The sequence below is a fragment of the Pan troglodytes genome, chromosome 1, assembly GCF_028858775.2.
Source record: "Pan troglodytes isolate AG18354 chromosome 1, NHGRI_mPanTro3-v2.0_pri, whole genome shotgun sequence".
Taxonomy (NCBI): domain Eukaryota; kingdom Metazoa; phylum Chordata; class Mammalia; order Primates; family Hominidae; genus Pan; species Pan troglodytes.
The window spans coordinates 196,220,407-196,241,443 of NC_072398.2; the positions used below are offsets into that span (position 1 = coordinate 196,220,407).

The window sequence follows — 21,037 nt, forward strand, 5'->3', positions numbered from 1 at the left end:
AAATGACAGAAATGCAGCTTGAATTAGTTCCAGGCACAGAAGGCAATTCATTGGTTTATAGAAACACGGGAAGGGCAGGGGGGCCTTGGGGCCCCAGGGGTACCTGGAATTAGGTCTGGGGTGCATCTGGAGCTGCTCTCCTGCCTGCTTCACTTCTGCTCCTCTCTAACTGTTGGCTTTCTTCTCTCCTTGCACTAACGGGCTTTTGCACAAGGTTACTCTTAGCTTGAACTCCTCCCTTCCAAGTTTTACCATGACACTCTTCTCTTAGAAATGGTTGAAATGATCTGCGGAAGAACGCTGATTGGCCTCACCTAGAGGACACCCTGAGGACAAGGGGCCTGGACATCAGCCTGGCAGGTGCCTTTAGAACCCCAGTTTAGAGGAACAGGAGAAGTGCTGAGTGGGCAGAACAAGTAAGGACTCAATGGCCTGGCGGAGAGGCTGAAGAAGGAAGACCATCTACCCTGCTAAATGCCTCATCACACAGACAAGGGCTGGAAAGCATCCACTGGGCTTAGTGACAAAGGAATCGTAGGTGAACTTGGCAGAGGCAAAGCAGTTTGAGTGGCATGTGAGGACAGAGACAGATCATAGCTGGTGGGTGAGTGAGTGGGAGGTGAGGAAGTAGAGACAGTAAGTGCAGACATCAGTTTCAGGAGGCACAGTTGTGAAAGCCAGGAGAGAGGTAAGGAGGTAGCTGGAGGGAACGTGGGATCAAGGAAGGGTTTTGCTTTTGTTTTTGGATGGGAAAGATCTGAGCATGCTTAAATGCTGAGAGATGCAGGAGAGAAGTAGGTGTTAAAGATGCAGAAGAAAGCAAGGAGGTGGGAGAGAAAGAGGATCCTATGCACAGGTGGGGAGTTTAGAGAATTAACAGTGGGCCCACCCATTTGTGCTGCGGGAAAGGAGAGAGGGAGGTTGTGGATGAGCATTGGTCTGTAGGTTTGGTGGCAGTCGAGAGGAGAGCATTCTTCTCAGATAGCTTCTACTTTCTTTAAGAAATAGGATGTAAATAAGATGGAATGTGCTAGAAAGTTTGAGGAGAATGGAGAAATTGAGGAAACTGCCACCATGTACAACAGCAGAGAGACCAAAGCAGAATTCGTCAGGTGGCACCGAGCACCCAGGTTAGGTGGGAGAGCAAGAATTTGCAGTGGCCTCACTCTGTTTGGTTGGGTGGTTTACTCTAGCGGAGTCCAACACAGGGTGGAGAGATGGAAAGGCCCCGTTGGATTGATTGGGGCCTGGAGTTCTGCTAAGGAAGGAGGGGCGGAGGGTAGTGGGGATGCCATGCAACAGCAGTTCATTCTAGTCACCATCTCAGCAAATATTCATTACCCTTTTACTGTGTACTGGCCGTGGCGCGAGGTCTGAGGATACATTGCCAAACCAGACAGATACTGTTCTTGCCCTCAGAGAGCCTGTGGTCTAGTAGGGAAGGCAGCTCCCATGTGAGATAAGGGTGATAATAAAGACACTGTGGAGCTCAGGCCTAGGCTGGCTGCAGAAGGAAGGGGATGTAGGGCAGGGAGGCTGGTAGATTGAGAGAAGGACACAGCGTCAGGTCTGGAAGTGCCTATGGGGTCACGAACAGGTGTTGAGGGAGGAGCTAAGTGAGGGGGCGGGGTGGAGGCCGTGGTCAGAGCATAGGAAGACTTCCCATCGTTAAAAAAATCTTCGCTGGTCCCCTCATTCTCCTGCCAACAAACACCCTCTTGTTTCCTATTCTTCTCACAGCCACGTTCACCAGCCAGTTGTTCACACCTGTTTCCATGTGCCCAGCCCTCACTGTCCCTTCACTGCCCTGGGACCTGGTTTCTACATCCCATACTCCTGCACAGGTACACATGACCATCTTGTGAATCGAACGAACACTTTTCAGTCCTTATTTGATTTGGCCTGTGTCAGCGTTTGGCTCTGATGATCACTTTCTCCTTCTAGAAACACTTCTCTTGGCTTCTGCGACACCATCTTCCTCCTCTACGATGTCATACCCCCATGGCTTGTATGATCTCTACTTACCCTGCCCGGAGCTGTCTTTCCCCCATGTTATTTGACCTGTAAGTCTCCAGCGTAGGGTATCTTCTCATCTCTCCCCCAGTCTCTGTATGGTCTTACCCACTCCCAAGGCTCAAGCCCCCAACTACCATAGAGGCCCAGATTATGTCTCCAGATAAAAGGTAACCCCCCATATTCCCATTGAGGAGAGCCTCAAAAATGTGTGGGGGCTGACCTGGATATATAAACTTTTAGTGTGGTTGAAATAAAATGTACTGTATTAACTTAGTTTGTTATACATTTTAAAAATCACATTGTATACAACAATGTAGTAAGAAGTATTAGTTTTTCTCTCCTCATGCTTTATGAAGTAATTTTATTTAAATTTTTAACATTTTTCTGTAACATCTGAGTCCATATCATTAGAGCTTTGGTTGTTATCAACATTTTACAAAACACAAAAACTTTATTTCTGCCCAAGTTATTTGTGACATAGTGCTTTTTGAATCTGTGTATGATGCTGGAGATTTTATTCTTTGCCATAAAAGTCTGGCTGCTTAATATTAGGTTGCATAAATAAAAAAAACTTCCAGTAGTATTTGTCATCTCCATAACATAACCACTTCCTTTATTGTTTTAAAGTGATTTTTTAAAATGGGCTTGCTTACAAAGACAATCCTTGCAATTGTAAAGTCCTGCCCTTGGGAATAATGATTCAATATACGTGAAATGCCTTTGCCTTCACTTTTTTTTTTCTGTTTCTGCCAAGCAACCACCATGAATATCCAAAACTTCATTGATTGAGGTTATTTCGGGCTAATGAGTTTTCCCCAAAGAGCGTTTTGTTGTTCAAAATGCAATAATTGAGAGCATGCCCCGCAAATGCAGGGAACTTTGTAAAGACTTGAATGAAAGACAAAGGCTTCCTTCCTAAAGGGTAATTCTGGAGCAAAATCATGTCTTATATTCATGCATTTATGCTGACAACTCCCAAATAGATATCTCCTGACTTGTCCTTTTCCCTCTTACATCAGCAGCCTACTAGACATCTCCTGGGTGCCCATCATCAGTGTCAACCCATTTTAATTGAGTGCCTACTATGTGTCAAGCACTTTTCTAGGTGCTGGAGGATAAAAGGGTGAAGACAACACAGTCCCACTTCTTTTTTTTTTTTTTTTTTTTTTTTTTTTTTTTTTTGTGACGGAGTCTCGCTCTATTGCCGGAGCTGGAGTGCAGTGGCACGATCTCGGCTCACTGCAAGCTCCGCCTCCCGGGTTCACGCCATTCTCCTGCCTCAGCCTCCCGAGTAGCTGGGACTACAGGCGCCCGCCATCAAGCCCGGCTAATTTTTCGTATTTTTAGTAGAGACGGGCTTTCACCGTGTTAGCCAGGATGGTCTCAATCTCCTGACCTTGTGATCCGCCCGCCTCGGCCTCCCAAAGTGCTGGGATTACAGGCGTGAGCCACTGCGCCCGGCCCAGAGTCCCACTTCTTAAGGAGCTCATCCCAGTGAGGCAATAAAGAGAATAAATATGTAAAAAAATAAGAAAATTTCATATACTAGTAAGTGCTACAAAGAAGATAAAATGAGATCACATAATGGAGAGTGACAGTGTGTGGTGGGTGAGGAGGGTGGGTCAGAAAGGGCCTCCTGGAAGAGGGGATGTCTGAGTTGAGATGTGAATGCTGGGGAGACAGACATGTTAAGCTGGAGGGGAAGAGCCCTGTCAGCGAGACAGGTGCAAAGACCCCAAGATGGGAGAAGGCCAGTGTGGGTGGAGCATGGCAAGAGGGGAGAGTGAAGGGAGGTTGGCTTGGAGCAGGAGCAGTAGTCAGTGCCTGACCCCATAAGACCTTGCAGGTGATGGTAGAGTTTGGCTTAAATTTATTTTTCTGGCCATGATGGGAAGCCACTTGGAGGATTTTAAGTCAGGGAGTGACTCCACTGGTCTGACTGACGTGCTAGAAAGATATTTCAGGCTGCTATGTGGAAGAAGACTTTTAGGGGAACAAGAGTGGAGGCAGGGAGACCAGTTGCTGCAGGTGTCCAGGTGTAGAAATGAGGTGTCTTCGCCTGGGACTGAGGCACTTGGAAAGACTAGGGTGTTGGCTATGAAGTCACCAAGTGTTTGGATTTTGATATGGTATTTTGGAATTATAGCCAACACAACTTGCTAATGATGCCAATATGATTACGAGGAAACAGACTCCAGGTTTTTGAATTGAGCATCTGGATGGATGGGGATGACATTTTCCAAGGTGGGGAAAACCTGGAGAAAACTAAATCTGTTCTCAGTTAGGGGAATTAGGAGTTCTATTTTAGATGACCAATAGAAGTTGAATACAGGAGTCTGACCCTCATGGGAACAGTTAGGTCTGAACACATCAATGTGGGAGTCATCAGTTTATGGATGGTTTTATAGGTGGTACTGGATCAGGTCACTGAAGGGGAAATGTATAGAGAGGAGGAAAGAAGGTAGAGAACTGGGCCCTGGGGCATCTTGCATTTAGAGCTTAGGAAGAGGAAGGAGAGGCATTGAAGGACATCAAGAAAGACACATCAGTGAGGTGGGAGGAAAGCCAGGAGAGATTCTGCCTGGAAGCCGAGAGGAGACAATGTTTGAGGAGGGAGCTCTTCATGGCTGAATGATGCTGAGGGAGTTAGGCCAGGCTGAAGAATGGACCACTGGATGTAGCAGCTTGGAGGCCCTTGGGGATATTGACAAGAGCAGTCCTGACTGGAACAAGTTAAAGCAACAAGGAAGTGGAGGCAGCAAGTATAGGAGGCTTTTGTTTTGGCAATGAGGTAGCAGCTGGAGAAGACTGGAGTTTCAAGAGAGAATTCAAAAAAAGAGAGAGATGAAAGTATTATAGTGTATTGGTAGAAAGGGAAATGGCAAGGCAGGAGAGAGAGGCACCAACTGTGGAGCACAGTCTAGAGTAGGTGAGGGGTGAAGGGGTCCATTGTCCAAGTGGAGGAGGGTGTCCCAGGAGCAGGGATGCTTTGTCCACGTTACAGGGGAGGAGCAAGGCTGACAGCCGCTCATGCTTTGAGTTTGGCAGATGTGGTAGCTGTAGGCTGAGTTGAGCTGGCCTTTTGCTTCTATTCCCAGCACGCTGTTATGCCTGACTATCAGCTTAAATGGAGGATTAGGAGAATGGGGTCTGGAGGTTTGAGGAAAGAGGAGAAGGCATGATAGAGTCATTTTGGGGAGTAGGGATAAAGTTTTAGGAAAATATAGAATTTCTTAGAGGTGCTGAGTGTCCACTTGAACTTTGTGGTCAAAAGTTTAAATGGAGACCAGTCAGTCCAGTTGTATTATCCTCCAGGTGCTCAGGAACAGGTGCCATGTGGAGAGTTGGGTTTAACCGGAGTTAGGGTCTTGCCAGATGAGTACTGGAGAGGCATGAGAAGGCGAGGGAGTGGAGGACACCTGCAAGCTGGTGATTATCTGGGGGACTGTGGAGTCTAAGCTGAGAAAGGAGGGCAGGGAGAATGGAAAGGGGTGGGGGAACATAGTGGTGGGTCAGTAGATGGGGCAGAAGGATTGCTGGAATGGGAATCAGGTTGGGTGAGCCACATAGATGGGAGATGATGCAGCTCTTGGTGTAGACAGAACTAGGGTGTGAACACGCAGGTGGGTGGGTTGGAAGGGTGGATAAAAAGGTTGTTGAAATCAAGGAAGTCAAGGAACTGAGAAGTCAAGGTGTTGAAAATGGAGTCACTACTAATAAATGTAGTAGCAGATGGAAGACACTGAACGAGGGGCTGAGGTCATCCGTGAAGGAGAGGGAAAAACCACGATATCTTACTTGTATCTCAAATTCAACATGTCTGAAACTGAAGTCATCCACACCTCCCCACTCAAGTAAATGGTACCACCATTCACAGCCAGAAACCTGGGTGTCACTTTGATCCCCACACCCAATTAAATCACCACATCTTTTGGATTCTATCTTGTAAACATTTCTTAAGTCCATCTACTTCTTTCCATCCCCAAGGTGCACACCCTAGTTCAGGCCATTGCTGTTTCTTGCTTGGACGATTGCACCAGATTCCAAACAGGTAGCCCTGCCTTGGCCCCGCCACGTTGTATCCAGAGACACTGCAAATTGGATCATGTCACTTCTGTGCTACATCTCTCTAGGGACTTGTCATTGTTCTCAGGATAAAGTCCAAAGTCATTAGCAGAGATTTACAAAGAAATCATTGCAAGGAGCCAGCCTCTGTCTACTCCAGCCTGACTCCTACCTGAGCCCCTCACCTGGCCCAAGCACTCCTGGGTTCTTTCCATCTTTGTCACCAGGTATACTCTCCCTTTGCATAAGCTATCCCCTCTGTCTGGAATTCCGCCTCCTTGCTTGGCAAAATCCTCCTTCTCTAGATGTCTCAGGGAGCCTTTTTCTGGATGCCTGGATGTTAGATCCTCTTCCCTCTCTCCCCAGCTTCCCCAGTGCGCCATGAGTTTGGTAGCTGTCCTCTTTTCTAGAATGTAAACTCCATGAAGTCAGGGACCATGTCTGATTTTTCCCAGATGACTCCTTAGCACCTTATATGGAGGTTTCACATGAAAGTGAATAATAAAGAACAAATATTTCCAGGAATGGAAGGCTCTAGAGGTGAAACAGTTCTGGGTGATGACCAGGTCTGGGGTGGGGTCCTGCTAGTGGGTAGCTTAATGTTGTGGCAAAGGTGGTCATGGGATAGAAAGGACAGGGTGATGCACAGGTGACTCCTGAGGCCTTGGATCATGGGAGAATAGCAGGAGGAGAAGGCCTTGGCTATGGGCTCAGTCTTCAATGAATGAGGAGAGGTAGGTGGCAATAATGTGGGCAGGACAGAGGGCAGAAGAGGAAGCAAAGGGGGATTTTTCAAGAAGGTGAAGGTGGACAGGTGTGAGTGGTGGTGAGAGCAGTGTGAGTCTTGACATTGTGGGTGGGATTGAGGATAAATGGCCTGATGGCTGAAGCAGTTCTTAGTCGCAGCCTCCTCTGAAGGTCCCCACTTGGCTCAGTGGCTCAGGACTCGAGATCTTTGGGAAGAGCATCCAAGGAGAGGTCGCCATGGGAGCTGTCAGGTCCTGGAGTGAGCTCACTATAAGCTGGACCAAGCAGCTGCCCCTGGAGGATGGATCTGGAATCTTGGGGGCATTGGCTATCATGGGGTCCTCTGGCCTGGACTTGGGAGCTACTGTGGTCTGAGCAATGTGGGGCTATCTGGCTCTGAACTGGTCAGGAGTGCCACCCTGTTCTTTTGGGCTGGTGGTCACAGCTCTAGTCTGGATTGGAAGTGGGAGCTACTCTTGTTTCCTGGAGTCAGGAGTGTAGTAGATGGTATTGGTGCCCTGCCCATGTCCCCTTTACTGGGGGAATCCATTCCCCAAATGCTGTGAATATTGGCTGCTGATGGCTTATGGCTACCCCTGAAGAATTGATTTTGACTGAGCCAGAGCCACCTACCCCTTCCTGCCAGCCCTCCTGCCACTGGGGGCACTTGAAGTAATGACCGACTGAAATGTGGTGAGACTTATGATCTGAAGCCCCCTCATCCCACAGGGGTCGGGCCAAGGCTGCATCTCCCTGAGTCTGCATCCCTGCTCAGCTCAGCCCCTCCCTCCCCCACTCCCCTTCCTTCTTCCTTCACATGCACAGAAACCCCTGCCTCTGGCTCTGCTTCCAGGGAGCCTGCCCTAAAGACAGGTGACTTCGATCTTATGCCATAATCAGGGGTGGGTGTGGAGTCTACCTGTGGACCACAGAGGACAGAGCCCCTGACAGACTCAGCAGATCTGTGTGGTCTTGAAGGGCCTCTTCCCCTTTCTAGACCCAAGTTTGCTTACCTAAAGGTGAGACTTTGATGCTGGCTCTAGTTGAAACAACAAAAACAAAACAAAGCAAGCAAACAAATGCTTTGCTGAAGTCCGCAGGCTAGGTGTGGTGGAAGTTTCCGATGAACAAGACTCAGTTCCTTCCCCCAAGCAGACTATTTACTCATCTAACAAGCATTTATTGAAGGCAGCAGGGACGTGGATGACTCAGTGACCTGCCCATTAAGGGCTCACAGACTGATACGGAGACACTCAGGGGAAGTGACAATTCCGATTTGGGGAGAGTGGCAGAGGGACAAGCGAGGCTGGCACTTAGAGAGATGGGTAAAGCTGTCCTAGAGGTTCGAGAGAGGATCACAGAGGGGGTGGGAAGGGCATTCTAGCCAGAGGAAATAGCATGACAAAGGCACGAGGAATGACACCACATGACGTGTCTGCCTGGGGAACCAGGAGCCCTTTGGTATTACTTGCAGGTAGAAAAGGGGAGGAAGCTGGGATGAGGTGGGGAGGTCAGCGGGGGCCATGCTGAGGGCATGGGGCTGGTGATGGTGGAAGAAATTTTAAAGCAGGTGGAATGACATGGTCAGTTGCATAGACAGATAAATCACTCCATCCCTGTAGCGGAGGGCAGATGGGGGAGGTCCAGGAGGTAGTTAGGTTGTTGTAAGGAGAGGAAGAGCAGATTCAGGTGGCATTTAGGGACTGGAATCAGTGGGATTTGGTGCCAGTGGGGGTGTGGGTTGTGAGGGACAAGGGTGTCAGGCTTGTCTCGTCCCCTGGCTTGGGCAGCTGGGTGAATAGCTGTGTCCTGCATGAGATGGGGTGGGGCATCTTCGAGGGGGCAGGTCTGGGTGAGCTGATGAGGTCAGCTTGGGAGTGGCGAGTATGAGATGCCTGGGGGCCTCCCAGGGAATTGTCTAGTGGGCATTTGGTGGGACTCGGAGGCATGTTAGGGTGGAGGTGTGGTTCTGGGTGTTGCCAAAGTCTGAGTGGTGGTGGGGTGGGGGAGTATGGGATGGGGAAGTTGTATCAGTGAAAAAGAACATGAAATTCCATAGACTCCAGGATCCACGAGGGACCTTTCAGCTCAGACACTCTCAGTGGGCCCTGGCCTGTAGGATGTGCCTCTTGGGCACCTTGACAGATTCCCATCCCTGGCTTGCTCTCAGCCGTGCCCCTCCCACCGTCAGAGGGGACTCACCTATCCGGGACCTGTGCTGGGCAGGGCTAGGGAGGCCCGACCTACGCTCATTCCTGTGATGGACGATCACTGAGAACCGACTCCTGCTGGGCACAGGGTCTCCTGGAATTCCTCTCCTCCTGCTTTGGCCAGCTGGTTGCAGAACCCAGAGGCCCCTGGAGTAGCCTCTGCCTTTGGGCACAGCCCATCATGTTCTGGGGGCACACTCTGTGTGTGTTGGGGGGTGATGGGTGAGCCTGGATCTGAGGTTCTAGTGCTCAGGTGCTCACTGAGTAGTCTCGGCATCCTCTCTGAGGTCCACCTAATCCCCCCTGCCCCCCGTTTTCCTATCGGCCACTCCCCACCTGGTCTACAAAGTACTGGGAAAATCATATTTATTAAGAGGTTTGACATACACTGTTGCCATATACAAAATCCCCACTAGCCATCAACCTCCCTCCCCTGAGGCTCAGGACCCGGGGACCAAACTACCCCCAACCTCCCACATTGGCCCCTGGGCGAGCTTCCTGAGCCCCCACAGCCACCCTCCTCACCACCCTGCTACGGCAAGGTTGCCACTGCCCCTGCCGGTTTTCCTGGGTGGCCTCAGGTGGGGGGGACCTGTTGATCTTATCTGCTGATCTCGCAGGTTATGGATACCCACCTGCATCCACTGGGGCCGACCCAGCCTTCATTAGGACAGAGTTCCCATCCTCAGGGTGCCCTCCCTGGGAGAGGACATATGGTGGGCACGTATCGGGTAGGCGTTCCCGGTGCCGAGGCCGCCGGTGCCTGGGGCCGAAGATCTCCATGCACCTCTTGCCCACCAGGTAGAAGACTTCACTGAGGTTGAGCAGGATGCAGATGGCAGCTGTGGTCACCATGAAGTAGGTGAAGACCTTCTTCTCCGTGGGCCGGGAGATGTAACAGTCCACAGTGTGGGGGCAAGGCTCCACGGAGCAGGCCACCACGCGGGGCATGTCATAATCCTTGTAGAGGAGGTGGAAGATATAGAGGAAGCCAGCGTCCACGGCGGCCTTGAAGATGAGGCTCAGCAAGTACGTCCACCACAGTCCGCCCCGCTTCTTGCTCAGGTTATCGTACAGGGATGGGGCATTGGGCCCGTGTTTCAGGTGGTGCTTGCGCTCGCGTTCCTTGCGGTAGGCCACGTGCATGACCACGAGCAGTGAGGGGCACGTGACCAGGATGAGCTGTAGGGCCCAGAGGCGCACGTGGGACACGGGGAAGAACTCGTCATAGCAGACGTTGGGGCAGCCGGGCTGCTTGGTGTTGCAGACAAAGTCCTTCTGCTCATCGTCCCACACCTCCTCCGCTGCCACTACGTACACCAGCACGCGAAAGATGAACACCACAGACAGCCAGATGCGGCTCAGCGCTGTGGAGTACTTGTTCACGCCACTCAGCAGGCCCTGCAGAAATGCCCAGTTCATGCTGGCTGTGTCCTGGGTGCTGCACGTGGAAGGTCTATACCTGGGTGCTACCTGCCCACTCAGGCCTTGGGAGCCTTGAGGCCTGGGGGAACCTGGAGATGGGCACCCTTAATGCTGGTGCGATTGACAAAATCTTTTCACAATCACCGTGTCATCATGTCTTCACTCCCAATGACTTGGTAGGGTAGGGATTGCCCCTGTCCTCATTTCACAAAGAGTAAGTGAAGGCCCAGAGATACCTGCCCAAGGGTCCACAGATGGAAGTAGCAGAGCTAATCTTGTACTTTGGTCTTCAGGTTCCAAAATCAGGGTCTACCTTATTCTACAAGGTAATAGATACATGTGAAGACAATCATCCTGCATGGATATGCCAGCCAACCTCTATTACCCCAAGTTTCAGCCCATGACTTCTAAAGAGACCGTAGGAAGGTTTGAATTGGACGATCTGCTCTCCCATCAGCTCCCAGGGCTGGGCCAGGGCAGGAGGGGTGGGAACGTATCCTTATCTGTTGTCAGATCCATCCCACTTTTACTGAACACCAACAGGAGCCTGGCCCCGTGTTGGGGACGTTCACATCAGCCCCTTGGTAAATACCAGAGCAATCTTCATCCTTACTCCTTGCCTCTGTCTCCAGGAAGGTTCTCAGCCCTGGCATTCCCTCCCAAACTAAACAGAGGTGCTTTGGAATCACAGGGACTTGATATCATCCCTGCCAACCCGTGTACTGGTGCTGGGGCCTGAGGGCTGACTGTCTTGACCACAGTGGGTTCCTCTGGAATTCCAACCATTCCAGCTTTAGGAAGGACCGAGGATGGATTCTGGCATGGTGTGGACCCCCCATTTACTTTCTCTGGGGGCACCCCCTCCTCTGTCCATTTAGTGGCTGTTTGCTAGCTGCATTTCCATTATTTCCTCTCAGGCCCCTCTCCTGTGGACTCTGACCTCCACACCCCCTTGTCTGGAGTCCCCGTCAGGCCCCATGTCCAAACCCTCCCCTCCTCCTATCCTCCTCCTTCCCCATCCCCAATCCCTGACTCTGCTCTCAGCCTCTTCAGACATCGTGTGCCTGGGACACTTTCAGAGCAAGAGGCATCGCCTGTACCCAAATGGTCTGTTTACCTGTCTTATTTTTTTTGCCAGGCTGTCAGCTGCTAGAGGGCAGGCTCTTCACCTCTGTCTCCCTAGCACCTAGCACTGGCCTGGCCCAGTGAACACACAATAGATGTTTGTTAAACTGAACTGAAACCCATTTCTTCCTGATACCCCCTCTTCCCCAATCTTCTGTCGTCCCTTAGGTCAGCCAGGACATTCCTTCTCCTCCTTGGCACTTCCCTGGGGATCCTCTACGGACACTGACCCTCTGGCTCCCTCCCTGAAGCCCAGCCCACAGCCTGAGGTCCCTTGGATATCCTCAGCTCAGCTGGTTGCTTGCTTCCTGGCCAGCCTCCTGCCCTATTCGGTCCTCACCCTTCTTGGGTCCAGTAGCTGCTTCCTTGTCCTTGGGCTTGTCTGTCTGCCTCAGGACCTCCCAGAGGCAGCTTTTGTTCCTCTCTCCCTTGCTGGGTGGGGCTTTCTGGGCCAATGAGCCAAGCGAGAGTGATTGGGTGGGCAGTCAGGAGGGCGGACTTCCCCGGGCACATACTCAGAGCAAACACCTGCGGCTCTTCTCTCCTGGCCCACGCCTCCTCTCTAGCCTGGCTAGGTATGGCTGAGCCTGGCTCCCAGGCAGGCAGGTATGTGGGTGAGACTGCTGTGTGGGATTCAGGAGCCTGATATCATTATGCCCAGGCCTAGGACTGCACCAGTGGGATTGACCCTGTCCCCTTCCCATTGCCTCCTTACCCTGCCTCCTTGCCCTCTCTCCTGCCCTTTTCCTGGGAAGCCTGATTCTGAGGTCCTCAGCAGCTGACATCTACGGAAACGGGCAACCTTAATTTAGTGCAGGAACGCATCCCATTCTGGTGGTGGGATATTTCTGGGACTGGAGTCTGGGAAGTTCTTGGATTGTGTAGGGGATGGGAGGGCTCAACTATGACTTTTCTAGACCGGGGCACCCATAGCCTTGGTGGAGGCAAGGAATGCAGGTCAGCAGCATGAAATGCCCCAGTTAGCACAGGGCCGGGCACAGCATCGCTGTCCATCCTCTGTGGGTCCTGGGGAAGGCCTCCAGGGAGGCTGGAGTGTGACCTCACATATGCTGGTGGGGGGCCTGGGACCCGTGTTCTGGCTGGGATGATGAAGGTTAATGTGCAGCTAGGGAGGGGCCTTCTGCCTCGTTTCTCACAGGCATTATTGAGCACTTCCTAATACCAATGATTAACATTTATGTGTCCTTTTACAGCTGGCTAACCCTGTCCACAGCCATGAGCTCATCAGTCCTCAGCACAACCCCACAGGCTAGGTATTATTAACCCATTTTGGAGAGAAGCTTAAGTTACTTTCCCAGAGTCCCGGTGGAACTTGGATTCCACACAGGCATTCTAAGTTCATGAACTTCCCACTGCAACATGGATTAAGCTCCATTCTCTCTGCAGGCAACCCACAGGCCTAAACTTGCCATGGGGGATAAAGGCTAGATGGGAGCATGAGCAAGTAGCACGTCCCCTGGAGTACTGGGGGCCCCCTTTCTGGAAGAGAGGATGCCCCTCACAGGCTGGATCAAGTGCAGCTCTTCACGGGGGCAGAGAGATTGACACCATGAACGTGTGAGGGTCACGAAGGCCGCACAACCAGAGGGCACCTGGAACCAGCAAACGAGTTGACTTTTATTAAGTTCTGACAGTGGGCCACACACGATGAAGGTGCCCGCATGTGTGTTCTTCTATGAACGCCCTCCTGCCTCCAACCCTGGGCAGTGGCCCTCACTATTTCCATTCTAGAAAAGGAAACCGAGCTGCAGAGCAGAGGGGAAACTGGCCCAGTGCTGTCCAGCTGGGACAGGTGGCTGGAGTGGAGGACTAGGAATTGGCTCCCAGAGCGTCTGAATCCTCTCTCTTGCCTGCCCCTACCTCGTGGCTTAGCTCCCCCACTCTCAGGTTGCACCTGCGAGAGATGCTAGAGCCTCCCCATCCAGGCCCAACCTGCCAGACCAGTCCAGGCAGCCCCTCACAAGATGGTTTTCTTCACATGGTCTCGGGGACGGTCTGGTAAGAGAGGAGGATGACTGTCTGAGCCCAGAAAGATGAGGTCACCCGAAAGGAGATCGTCTTGTTTGCAGGAAGAGGTGGTACCGTGTGGGTGATGAGCTGTGCACATGGCTCGAGCTTTCCTTGCTGCCAGGCACTCGTGGCATCTCTTGCTCACCAGGTAGATGAGCTCCACGAGGTTGAGCAGGATGCAGATGGCAGCTGTGGCCACCATGAAGAGGGTGAAAATGTTCTTCTCTGAGGGCTTGGCGATGAAGCAGTCCACTATATTGGGACACGGATCTGCGTGGCACTTGACCACAGGAGGGAGGATATATTTGGGGTAGAATGAGTGGAACACATAGAGAAAGGCGATGTCCACGCTGGCCTTGAACACTAGGCTGCAGACATATGTCCACCAGAGCCCACCCCGCTTCTTGCCGGGGTTCAGGTAGAGGCGCCCACTGTTCTCCCCATGGGCTTCTCGGTGCCTCTTCTCCTGAACCTCCCGGTAGGCCACGTGCATGACCACGAGCAGTGAGGGGCACGTCACCAGGATAAGCTGCAGGGCCCAGAGGCGCACGTGGGACACAGGGAAGAACTCATCAAAGCAGACGTTGGAGCAGCCGGGCTGGCGAGTATTGCAGTCGAAGTCCTTGTGGTCATCACTCCACACACGCTCGGCCGTCACCAGGTACACCAGCACGCGGAAGATGAAGACCAGAGACAGCCAGATGCGCCCAAAGGCTGTGGAGTACTTGTTGACCCCACTCAGGAGTCCCTCAAAGATACTCCAGTTCATGGTGGACCCACGCGTCAGCTGCTACTGCAGGGAAACAAGAACAATAATTTCCTACATTTATCACAGACTTGCTCTGAGCACTTTGTAGAAATATGTCATCACATTTCATCCTCACCATCACTAGAGGAGCTGGGTTCTACTACTGTCCCCATTTTGTAGAGGGAGGAAGCTGAGGTTTAGTGGCATTATACAAGGTTACACAACTATTAGGTGCAGGGCTGGGATTTCAGCATAGGTAATTAAGTCCAGAACCCAGCTCTTACCAATACCAGTGGATAAGGGCAGGTCCAGGGAGCCACTCATTCCTCCCGGGGCCTGAGGCTCTGGTCTTGAGGTTCTGCAGAGTGAAGACTGACGGAGCTGGGACAATCTGCCTGCTCCCTCTGTTTCAACCCTGGCCCTCCTCCTCAGGGGGCTGAGCCTTGAGATGGTTCTCTCCTTTCTGAGCACTGCTGCCTCTTCTCAGACAGCCCCTTCCCCAGGGGAACCTGCTCTTTGTCCTTTTCTTGGCTCAGGGATGGGACTGGAAAGGAGGCTGGAACCTTGTCCCCAAGCCCCCATCTGGTCTAACACTCTGTAATTAGCCAGGCAGAGTCCTGCTCAAGTGCCACTCATTTGAAGCATGGCCAATGCAATCCAGCTGAAAGCTAAAGCAGGCAGCAATAAATTCTCTTCATACAGTAGGCTTCCTAGAGTAACCTGGTATTCCAGTGTTTCCCAAACAGTGTTCCCTGGAACCCTGTCCCATAGGTTGGCAATAGGAGAAGTGAGAGAAGAGGATTCTGTGTCAAGAAAAGTTGGCAAACGTTGGGTTTAGTAAAGTTAAATAGGGTTCTTTTGCTCAACCGTGCTAATAAACTCACTAATAAATTCACCAAAAGAGGTATGAAATATGTGGCATTGCCCAAACTCATTTGCCCACAGAAGCCCTTTTCCTCCTGACATAACATTTATCATCTTGTGGAACAGCCTTGTCAAGACATCAAGTGGAAAATGCTGCTCCTGTCAGTTCTGCTGGTGAATTTGGCCTGATGGACTCACAGAATCAGATTCACCTCCACGTAAGGACTGTGACTGCTAGGCAGAGTAAGGGGTCCCCACTTCCTCACCTGCGAGTCCTCTGCCTGATTCCTGGGGATGGGAGTGTGTCCATTAAGACCCATGCACTGTGGTTTCAACCAACTGTGCACCCTGGGACCCCAAGGAACCTGTCTGCCTAGCCACTAAAGGGCTCATGATGGCCTTCCCATGCTGGTCCAGGCTGAAGCTCACCAGGCTCTCTGGAGCCTCTGCATGATCAACTGCAAAGCAGAGTAGTGATAACAGCCAATATCCATGAAGCATTCATGCCGTGCCAGGCACTGCTCTAAGTTCTTTATATGAATCAGTACATTATTCCTTCACAGCAACCTTAGGAAAGGGCATATTTTTTATTCCCAATTTACAGATGAGGAAAGAGGAACACAGAGGGATTAATTAACTTGCTCAACGTCACACAGCTAATAAGTGGCAGAGCTAGGATTTGAACCCAGGCAGGCTGGCTCTAGAGCCCACCCTCCGGGAACTGCCCAGCCTTAGGCCTCAGACCCTTTCCTCAAGTTTCAATGAGCTGCCTGCCTGTTTGTGTGCAGACGGATTCTGTCCTTCCCCTTGTGGGTGGATCCTGGATGAGGGTGGCTGGGGGAACCTTTGCCCACCACCCTGTCTCCATACCACCTGTGCCACTTGGATGGGGGATGGGTGGGGGTGGGGGCCGGGGGTTGGGGGGAGCTCTGTTTTGAATCACCAACTTGCATGCTCAGTCCTGTCTAAGGTAGGACTCCTGGCAGCTTCTCAGGGAACACCCAGGAAGGCCCCACCCTTAGCCCCAGGGACTCTCACCCAGCCCATCCCTACTGGGGAGGAGTGGGGCAGGGCTTTGCAGGCCCAGGCAGAGCTACCCTGCCTGCTGAGCTTCTGGCCTGGCCCCTGCTCCCACCTTTGCCTGGCTGGGGAGACCTGAAAGAACCCAGAGCCCCTTATTCCTCCACCATCAGGACCCAGGGTGGCAGATGTGTCCGGGCCACATCCCACCACTCCCCAGCAGAGAAGTGTCCTCCTGCCACGTATGCCAAGGGGCAGGGCACATGCGGACACAGATGCCCTTACCTGAGTGACTACTCCTCAGGGCTCTTCTGGCTCCCAGCAGCTGGCAATAGGACTCAGCAAGCAGCTGGAATTTCATATCCAGAAGCGGGGAAGGTTTTTGGGGAAGCCCGTTGAAGCCTGTTTCCAGGACAGAGCCTGCCGGGTGTGCTGGCCCAGCCTGGGAGGAGGAGGAGCTGGGACCTGCACTGCCATTGGCTGGGCCCTAGCCTCCCCAGACTGCTTCTGATGAGGCTCAGGAAACTGAGGGGTTCACTCCTCCCAGGGCGCTGAGCCTCGAATCCTGGTATCCTCTCAGGGGAGAGCCACAGGTCCGCTCTGACTCCTTGTTCATCCTCCCATCTGTGGGCTTGTGTGGGAGAAGCTGAGGCCTGAATCCCAGCTCTGCCACTTTCTCACTGTGTGATTTCTTGCCTTCTCTGTGAAAGTGGGAAAAGAACAACACCTACCTCATAGGGTGGATACGTGGATTAACCCAGCCTTAGGGGTGAAGTGTCAGTGCCTGACACAAGGGAAGCCCTGTCTACAATTGCCTATAATGCGTGTAAACTGCCCAGCACAGGCCTGCCGCATGGTATGTTCTCAAAAAAATGTTTCTTCCTCCTCCTTTTCCTTATTCCCAGGCCTTTTCTTTCTGAGATACAGGGAAGGCAGAGGAGAAGGGAGGGAGAGAGAGACGTATGCACTAGAGAAAATCTCATTTGGATGCATGTTGTCTTTGGGTTAAAAGGGCCAAACCCAAGCCAGGCAGGAACCACAGGAGAGGTGGAGAAGGTGGGCAGGGGCACCTGGGGAAGGCTTCTCATTAGTGCACAGACACAGTCTGTTGGCCTAATTAACTTCCAAGGTGCCCTGTATCAGCAGGTCACTTGGGGTCAGGATTCAACAGACAAAGTATCCAGGAGCCACAAACACCTCATGTCCACAAGCAAACACAATGCAGCTTCACATGAGCATACTCTTACACACAGGCCACAATTATGGGCACAGTGTTGCACACACATGCAGCAGTGGCTTTATTTTATTCACTGCTCTATCCCTTGTGCCTAGTATGGTGCCTGGTGTCTTGTCCAGTTAGGCTTCAATTTATATTTATTGAGTGAATGATGTGTGAAATGCACACACCCTGCAGAGAGTCACACATTTCTATACTCCATGCTCTTTCCAAAAAGCTGTTGCCAAGTACAGGAGAGAGGAGGCATATAAAGAGATCAGTTACAACATTGTGAGAAGTCCTAGAAAAGACACAGATAGAGAAGGGAGTTTTAAGTTCTGCCAGAGGGAGAGCCAGAGAAGGTAACATTTAAGCTGGGTCTTGAAGGATGTATAGGAGTTTACCAAGAAGAGATGCTGAGGAGGGGCCTTTGAGGCAGTGGGCACATAGCGTGCAGAGGACCTTTGTGAAAAATAATGGAAGAGCATTGGAGAGTGGGCTGGGTAGTGGTGGGGACACCACATGGCAAGGAGCCTGGAAGGTCAGCAAAGACCTTCCAGACCATGAAGGACCTGGAATGTCATGCTAAGGAGTTTGAATTTATCTTGGGTGCAGAGGGAGGCATGAGGGAATTCTTTTCTTTTTTTCTATTTTTACATTTGTATTGTGCTGAGGCAGGAAAAAGGAAGAGACATGGTCAGATTGGTACATTTGATTCTCATTATTCAAGGTAGTTATAGTCTATGAGTCACCATGAACACCAAGTTAGTGAATATTGAAGCATTTTTCCTAGAGGACATATGAGGTTAGGTTCCTGCAAGCTTCTGTTTACAATGTGGTTATCAACTGATCAATACAGAAGTCTGTTTTATGTGTGTTTCTGAAGACACCTTGTTTAATATATATTGTTGACTCATTAATATTGGACTCATAGCCAACATCACTATAACTCGTGACTGAATGAAGCTTGTCTAACACACATATTTTTTTCCATAAGGCCCATCATAGCCTTCGTGTACTTAGAAACACTAGATGGCACTTCAGCACTGTACTCGGGGCCATTTCAAACAGCAAAACCCCAGCAAAAGGCAAGAAATGAGAAAAACATGGCACTAAGTAGACCTCCAATAGAACATGTTTATAGCATTAGAGCTGAAAGGGGAAGGCAGAATGTCACCTTGTTCAGCCACAGCTGGGAACACGTGCATTGGGAGACTCAAATTTTTGCCACTCTGTGCATGTTATAAATGGCCATGAAAGTGTCTTAAGTGTAAATTTTGTCTTAGAAATAAATTGTGGTGAGCTGGAGAATGCACAATACGGAATCTGTGACTAATGAAGATCAACTGTATGTTTAGAAAGCTTCCTCTGTTTGAGAAAAGAGGCTGGAGGGGCTTGTGAGACCAGTATGAAAATTACTCCAATGATTTAGGCAAGAAATGAGCAAGAGGGTTGGATTTGGGAAATAGCTGGTAAATACAGCTGGCAGCTTTGGGGGACTGACTGGATGTAGGGAGTGAGGCAGGAGGCTGACCTAGGATGGTTCATTGGTCACTGGTTTTGGTGATTTGATAGGTGATTGGGCCACTGATAGAAATAACCCTATGAGGTAGGAACTCCAATGGCCCCATGTTTCAGATGGGAAAACTGAGGCCCAGAGAGGCTAAGAAACTTGCCTGGGCTTGCACAATCAGTAGTCAGGAGAGCTGGGGGTGGAATTCAGGTAGCTGAGCTCCAGAGCCAGTGCTCTTAACACCGTAATGCTTCAACATCTTCATACCCAAGGATTTGGCAACACTGTCGGCTCCTTTATGCTTGATAAACAGAATCATTTACTCATCGTCAAATATTCATTAAGCACCTACTATGTGCCACGTGTTGTGCCTGATAGTGGAAATAAATCAGTAAGCATGGTTGTCATGGTTCAACTTCTGGGCCTGGTCCTCTTGAAGATTACAGTCAAAAGAGGAAATAAGACATTAAACACACACACACACACACACACACACACCAATAACTCTAAAAGTGCAATTGTGATAGAGTCACAAAGGAGAAGCACAGTGCCAAGAAAATGTATAATGGAGAACCAGACCTAGTTTCAGGAGGCAGGGAAAGCCTTTCCGAAAGTGTAAGATTTAAATTGAGGCCTGGAGCTTTCTCCTCTGCCAGTAACCCTCTGCCTGCTTCCTAAAATGCCAGCACTCTCCAGAGCTCTCCTGGATTCTCTTCTCTCAGTGCACTCTCCACAGGCTGTGGCTCCTACCACCAGCTTGGGGCTGAGGACTCCAAATATTGCTGCCACCTCGTGACCCTAGATAGTTCATGTGGCTCTTAGCACATGTAGCACTGAACTCATTAACTCCAAACACATCTGTGACGAACCTATGCACCACTTTTCCCACTCACTCCCCCTGCTATGCTTGGAATGTGTCCCCCAATGCTCTCATGTATTGAAACTTAACCCCCAATGCAACAGTGTTGGGAGGTGGGACTTTAAGAGGTAATTAGGTTAGTTGGATTAACATCGTTATCATGGGAGTGGGTTTGTTATCATGAAAGTGGGTTTATTATCAAATGAGAGGTTTCAATGGAGGCTTCATGGCTGTTCTTTTACTGAGGGATGGGACTCAGGGGATGCTGGAAATCCAGGAGGAAGCTGGAGGTGGGAAGGGTGGAAGGTGGGCATGACAGAGAAGAGGCAAACCTGGAAAACAGGGAAAGAGTTGTGTGATGGGCAGAATCCACACAGACCTGGGCTCAAACCCCATTTCTGCTCCCTAGCTATGTGGCCTTGGTCAACTCATTTTTTCTCTCTGAGCCTTAGTTTCCTTTCTTTCGAATGTGGAAGGGGTGGGGGGGTGCTGTTGTGAGGAGTGCTTGAGAGGATGTATATAAACATGGTGATTTACAGCTGGCATGTCTCACACATTCATTTTCTTCCACTCTGTGGGCTGTTGCTCTCTGACCTGTTGGGTGGACATTTGCTTTTCCTCTGGGACGCATGGTCATGCTCTTCCCCTATGATGTGCCTCCCTTCCTAGGCCTCTAGACCTACTCCACCAGCTCTGCCCATGCTTCCAAGCTCAGTCCGAGGAGGCTGAAACTGGGATGTGCCCCTTGGTCTCTCCCTACGATTTCTGAGGCTCTGTGTGAGCTGGGTCATGGAGAGGCTCACCATTCCTGAGACTGGGGCCCAATGCTTCTAGGTATCCTCGTCCCTCCAGCCCGGCCCACACTAAAGCTGAATCATTGGTCTCAATAACACAGTGTTTTGCCATCTCTGGGCGGGTTGTCTCAGTTCCATTTGGGGCCTCCCTTTTAGGGTATTGAGGGCTCATGAGCAGTTCTTGAAGCTTTGGCCACTGGCTGCCACATTTCCCCTTGCTAACAAGAGTTCCAAGGCCAAGGACCTTCCTGTTGGGCTCTTGCCTGGATGCGCAGAATCTCTGCTGAGTCATGGTCCAGTGTGGGGACCACAGGACTTACTGAAAGTAACCAGACAGCTCTGCATTTTAAATCTGGTTCCATCAAGTGGTCAGTACATGTAGCAGGTGCTATTAGTATCTGCCC

General features: G+C 50.9%; 2 protein-coding genes across 2 annotated transcripts; both read right to left on the reverse strand.

Moving 5' to 3' along the window:
• Positions 1-9,299: 9,299 nt before the first annotated feature.
• GJB4 (gap junction protein beta 4) lies at positions 9,300-11,078 on the reverse strand. The gene has a single exon (XM_016958801.3). The coding sequence runs from the start codon at positions 10,458-10,460 to the stop codon at positions 9,660-9,662; it is 801 nt and encodes a 266-aa protein (XP_016814290.3). The 5' UTR covers positions 10,461-11,078; the 3' UTR covers positions 9,300-9,659.
• A 2,127-nt stretch (positions 11,079-13,205) lies between these two features.
• GJB5 (gap junction protein beta 5) lies at positions 13,206-16,839 on the reverse strand. The gene is made up of 2 exons (XM_003307967.6): positions 16,537-16,839; positions 13,206-14,412 (listed from the first exon to the last, which is right to left on the reverse strand). The coding sequence occupies exon 2, from the start codon at positions 14,386-14,388 to the stop codon at positions 13,567-13,569; it is 822 nt and encodes a 273-aa protein (XP_003308015.2). The 5' UTR covers positions 14,389-14,412; positions 16,537-16,839; the 3' UTR covers positions 13,206-13,566.
• Positions 16,840-21,037: the final 4,198 nt, after the last annotated feature.

What these genes read in the sequence shown, in the direction of transcription:
- GJB5 (XM_003307967.6), bottom strand. Translation starts at nt 14,388, where the DNA reads ATGAACTGGAGTATCTTTGAGGGACTCCTGAGTGGGGTCAACAAGTAC.
- GJB4 (XM_016958801.3), bottom strand. Translation starts at nt 10,460, where the DNA reads ATGAACTGGGCATTTCTGCAGGGCCTGCTGAGTGGCGTGAACAAGTAC.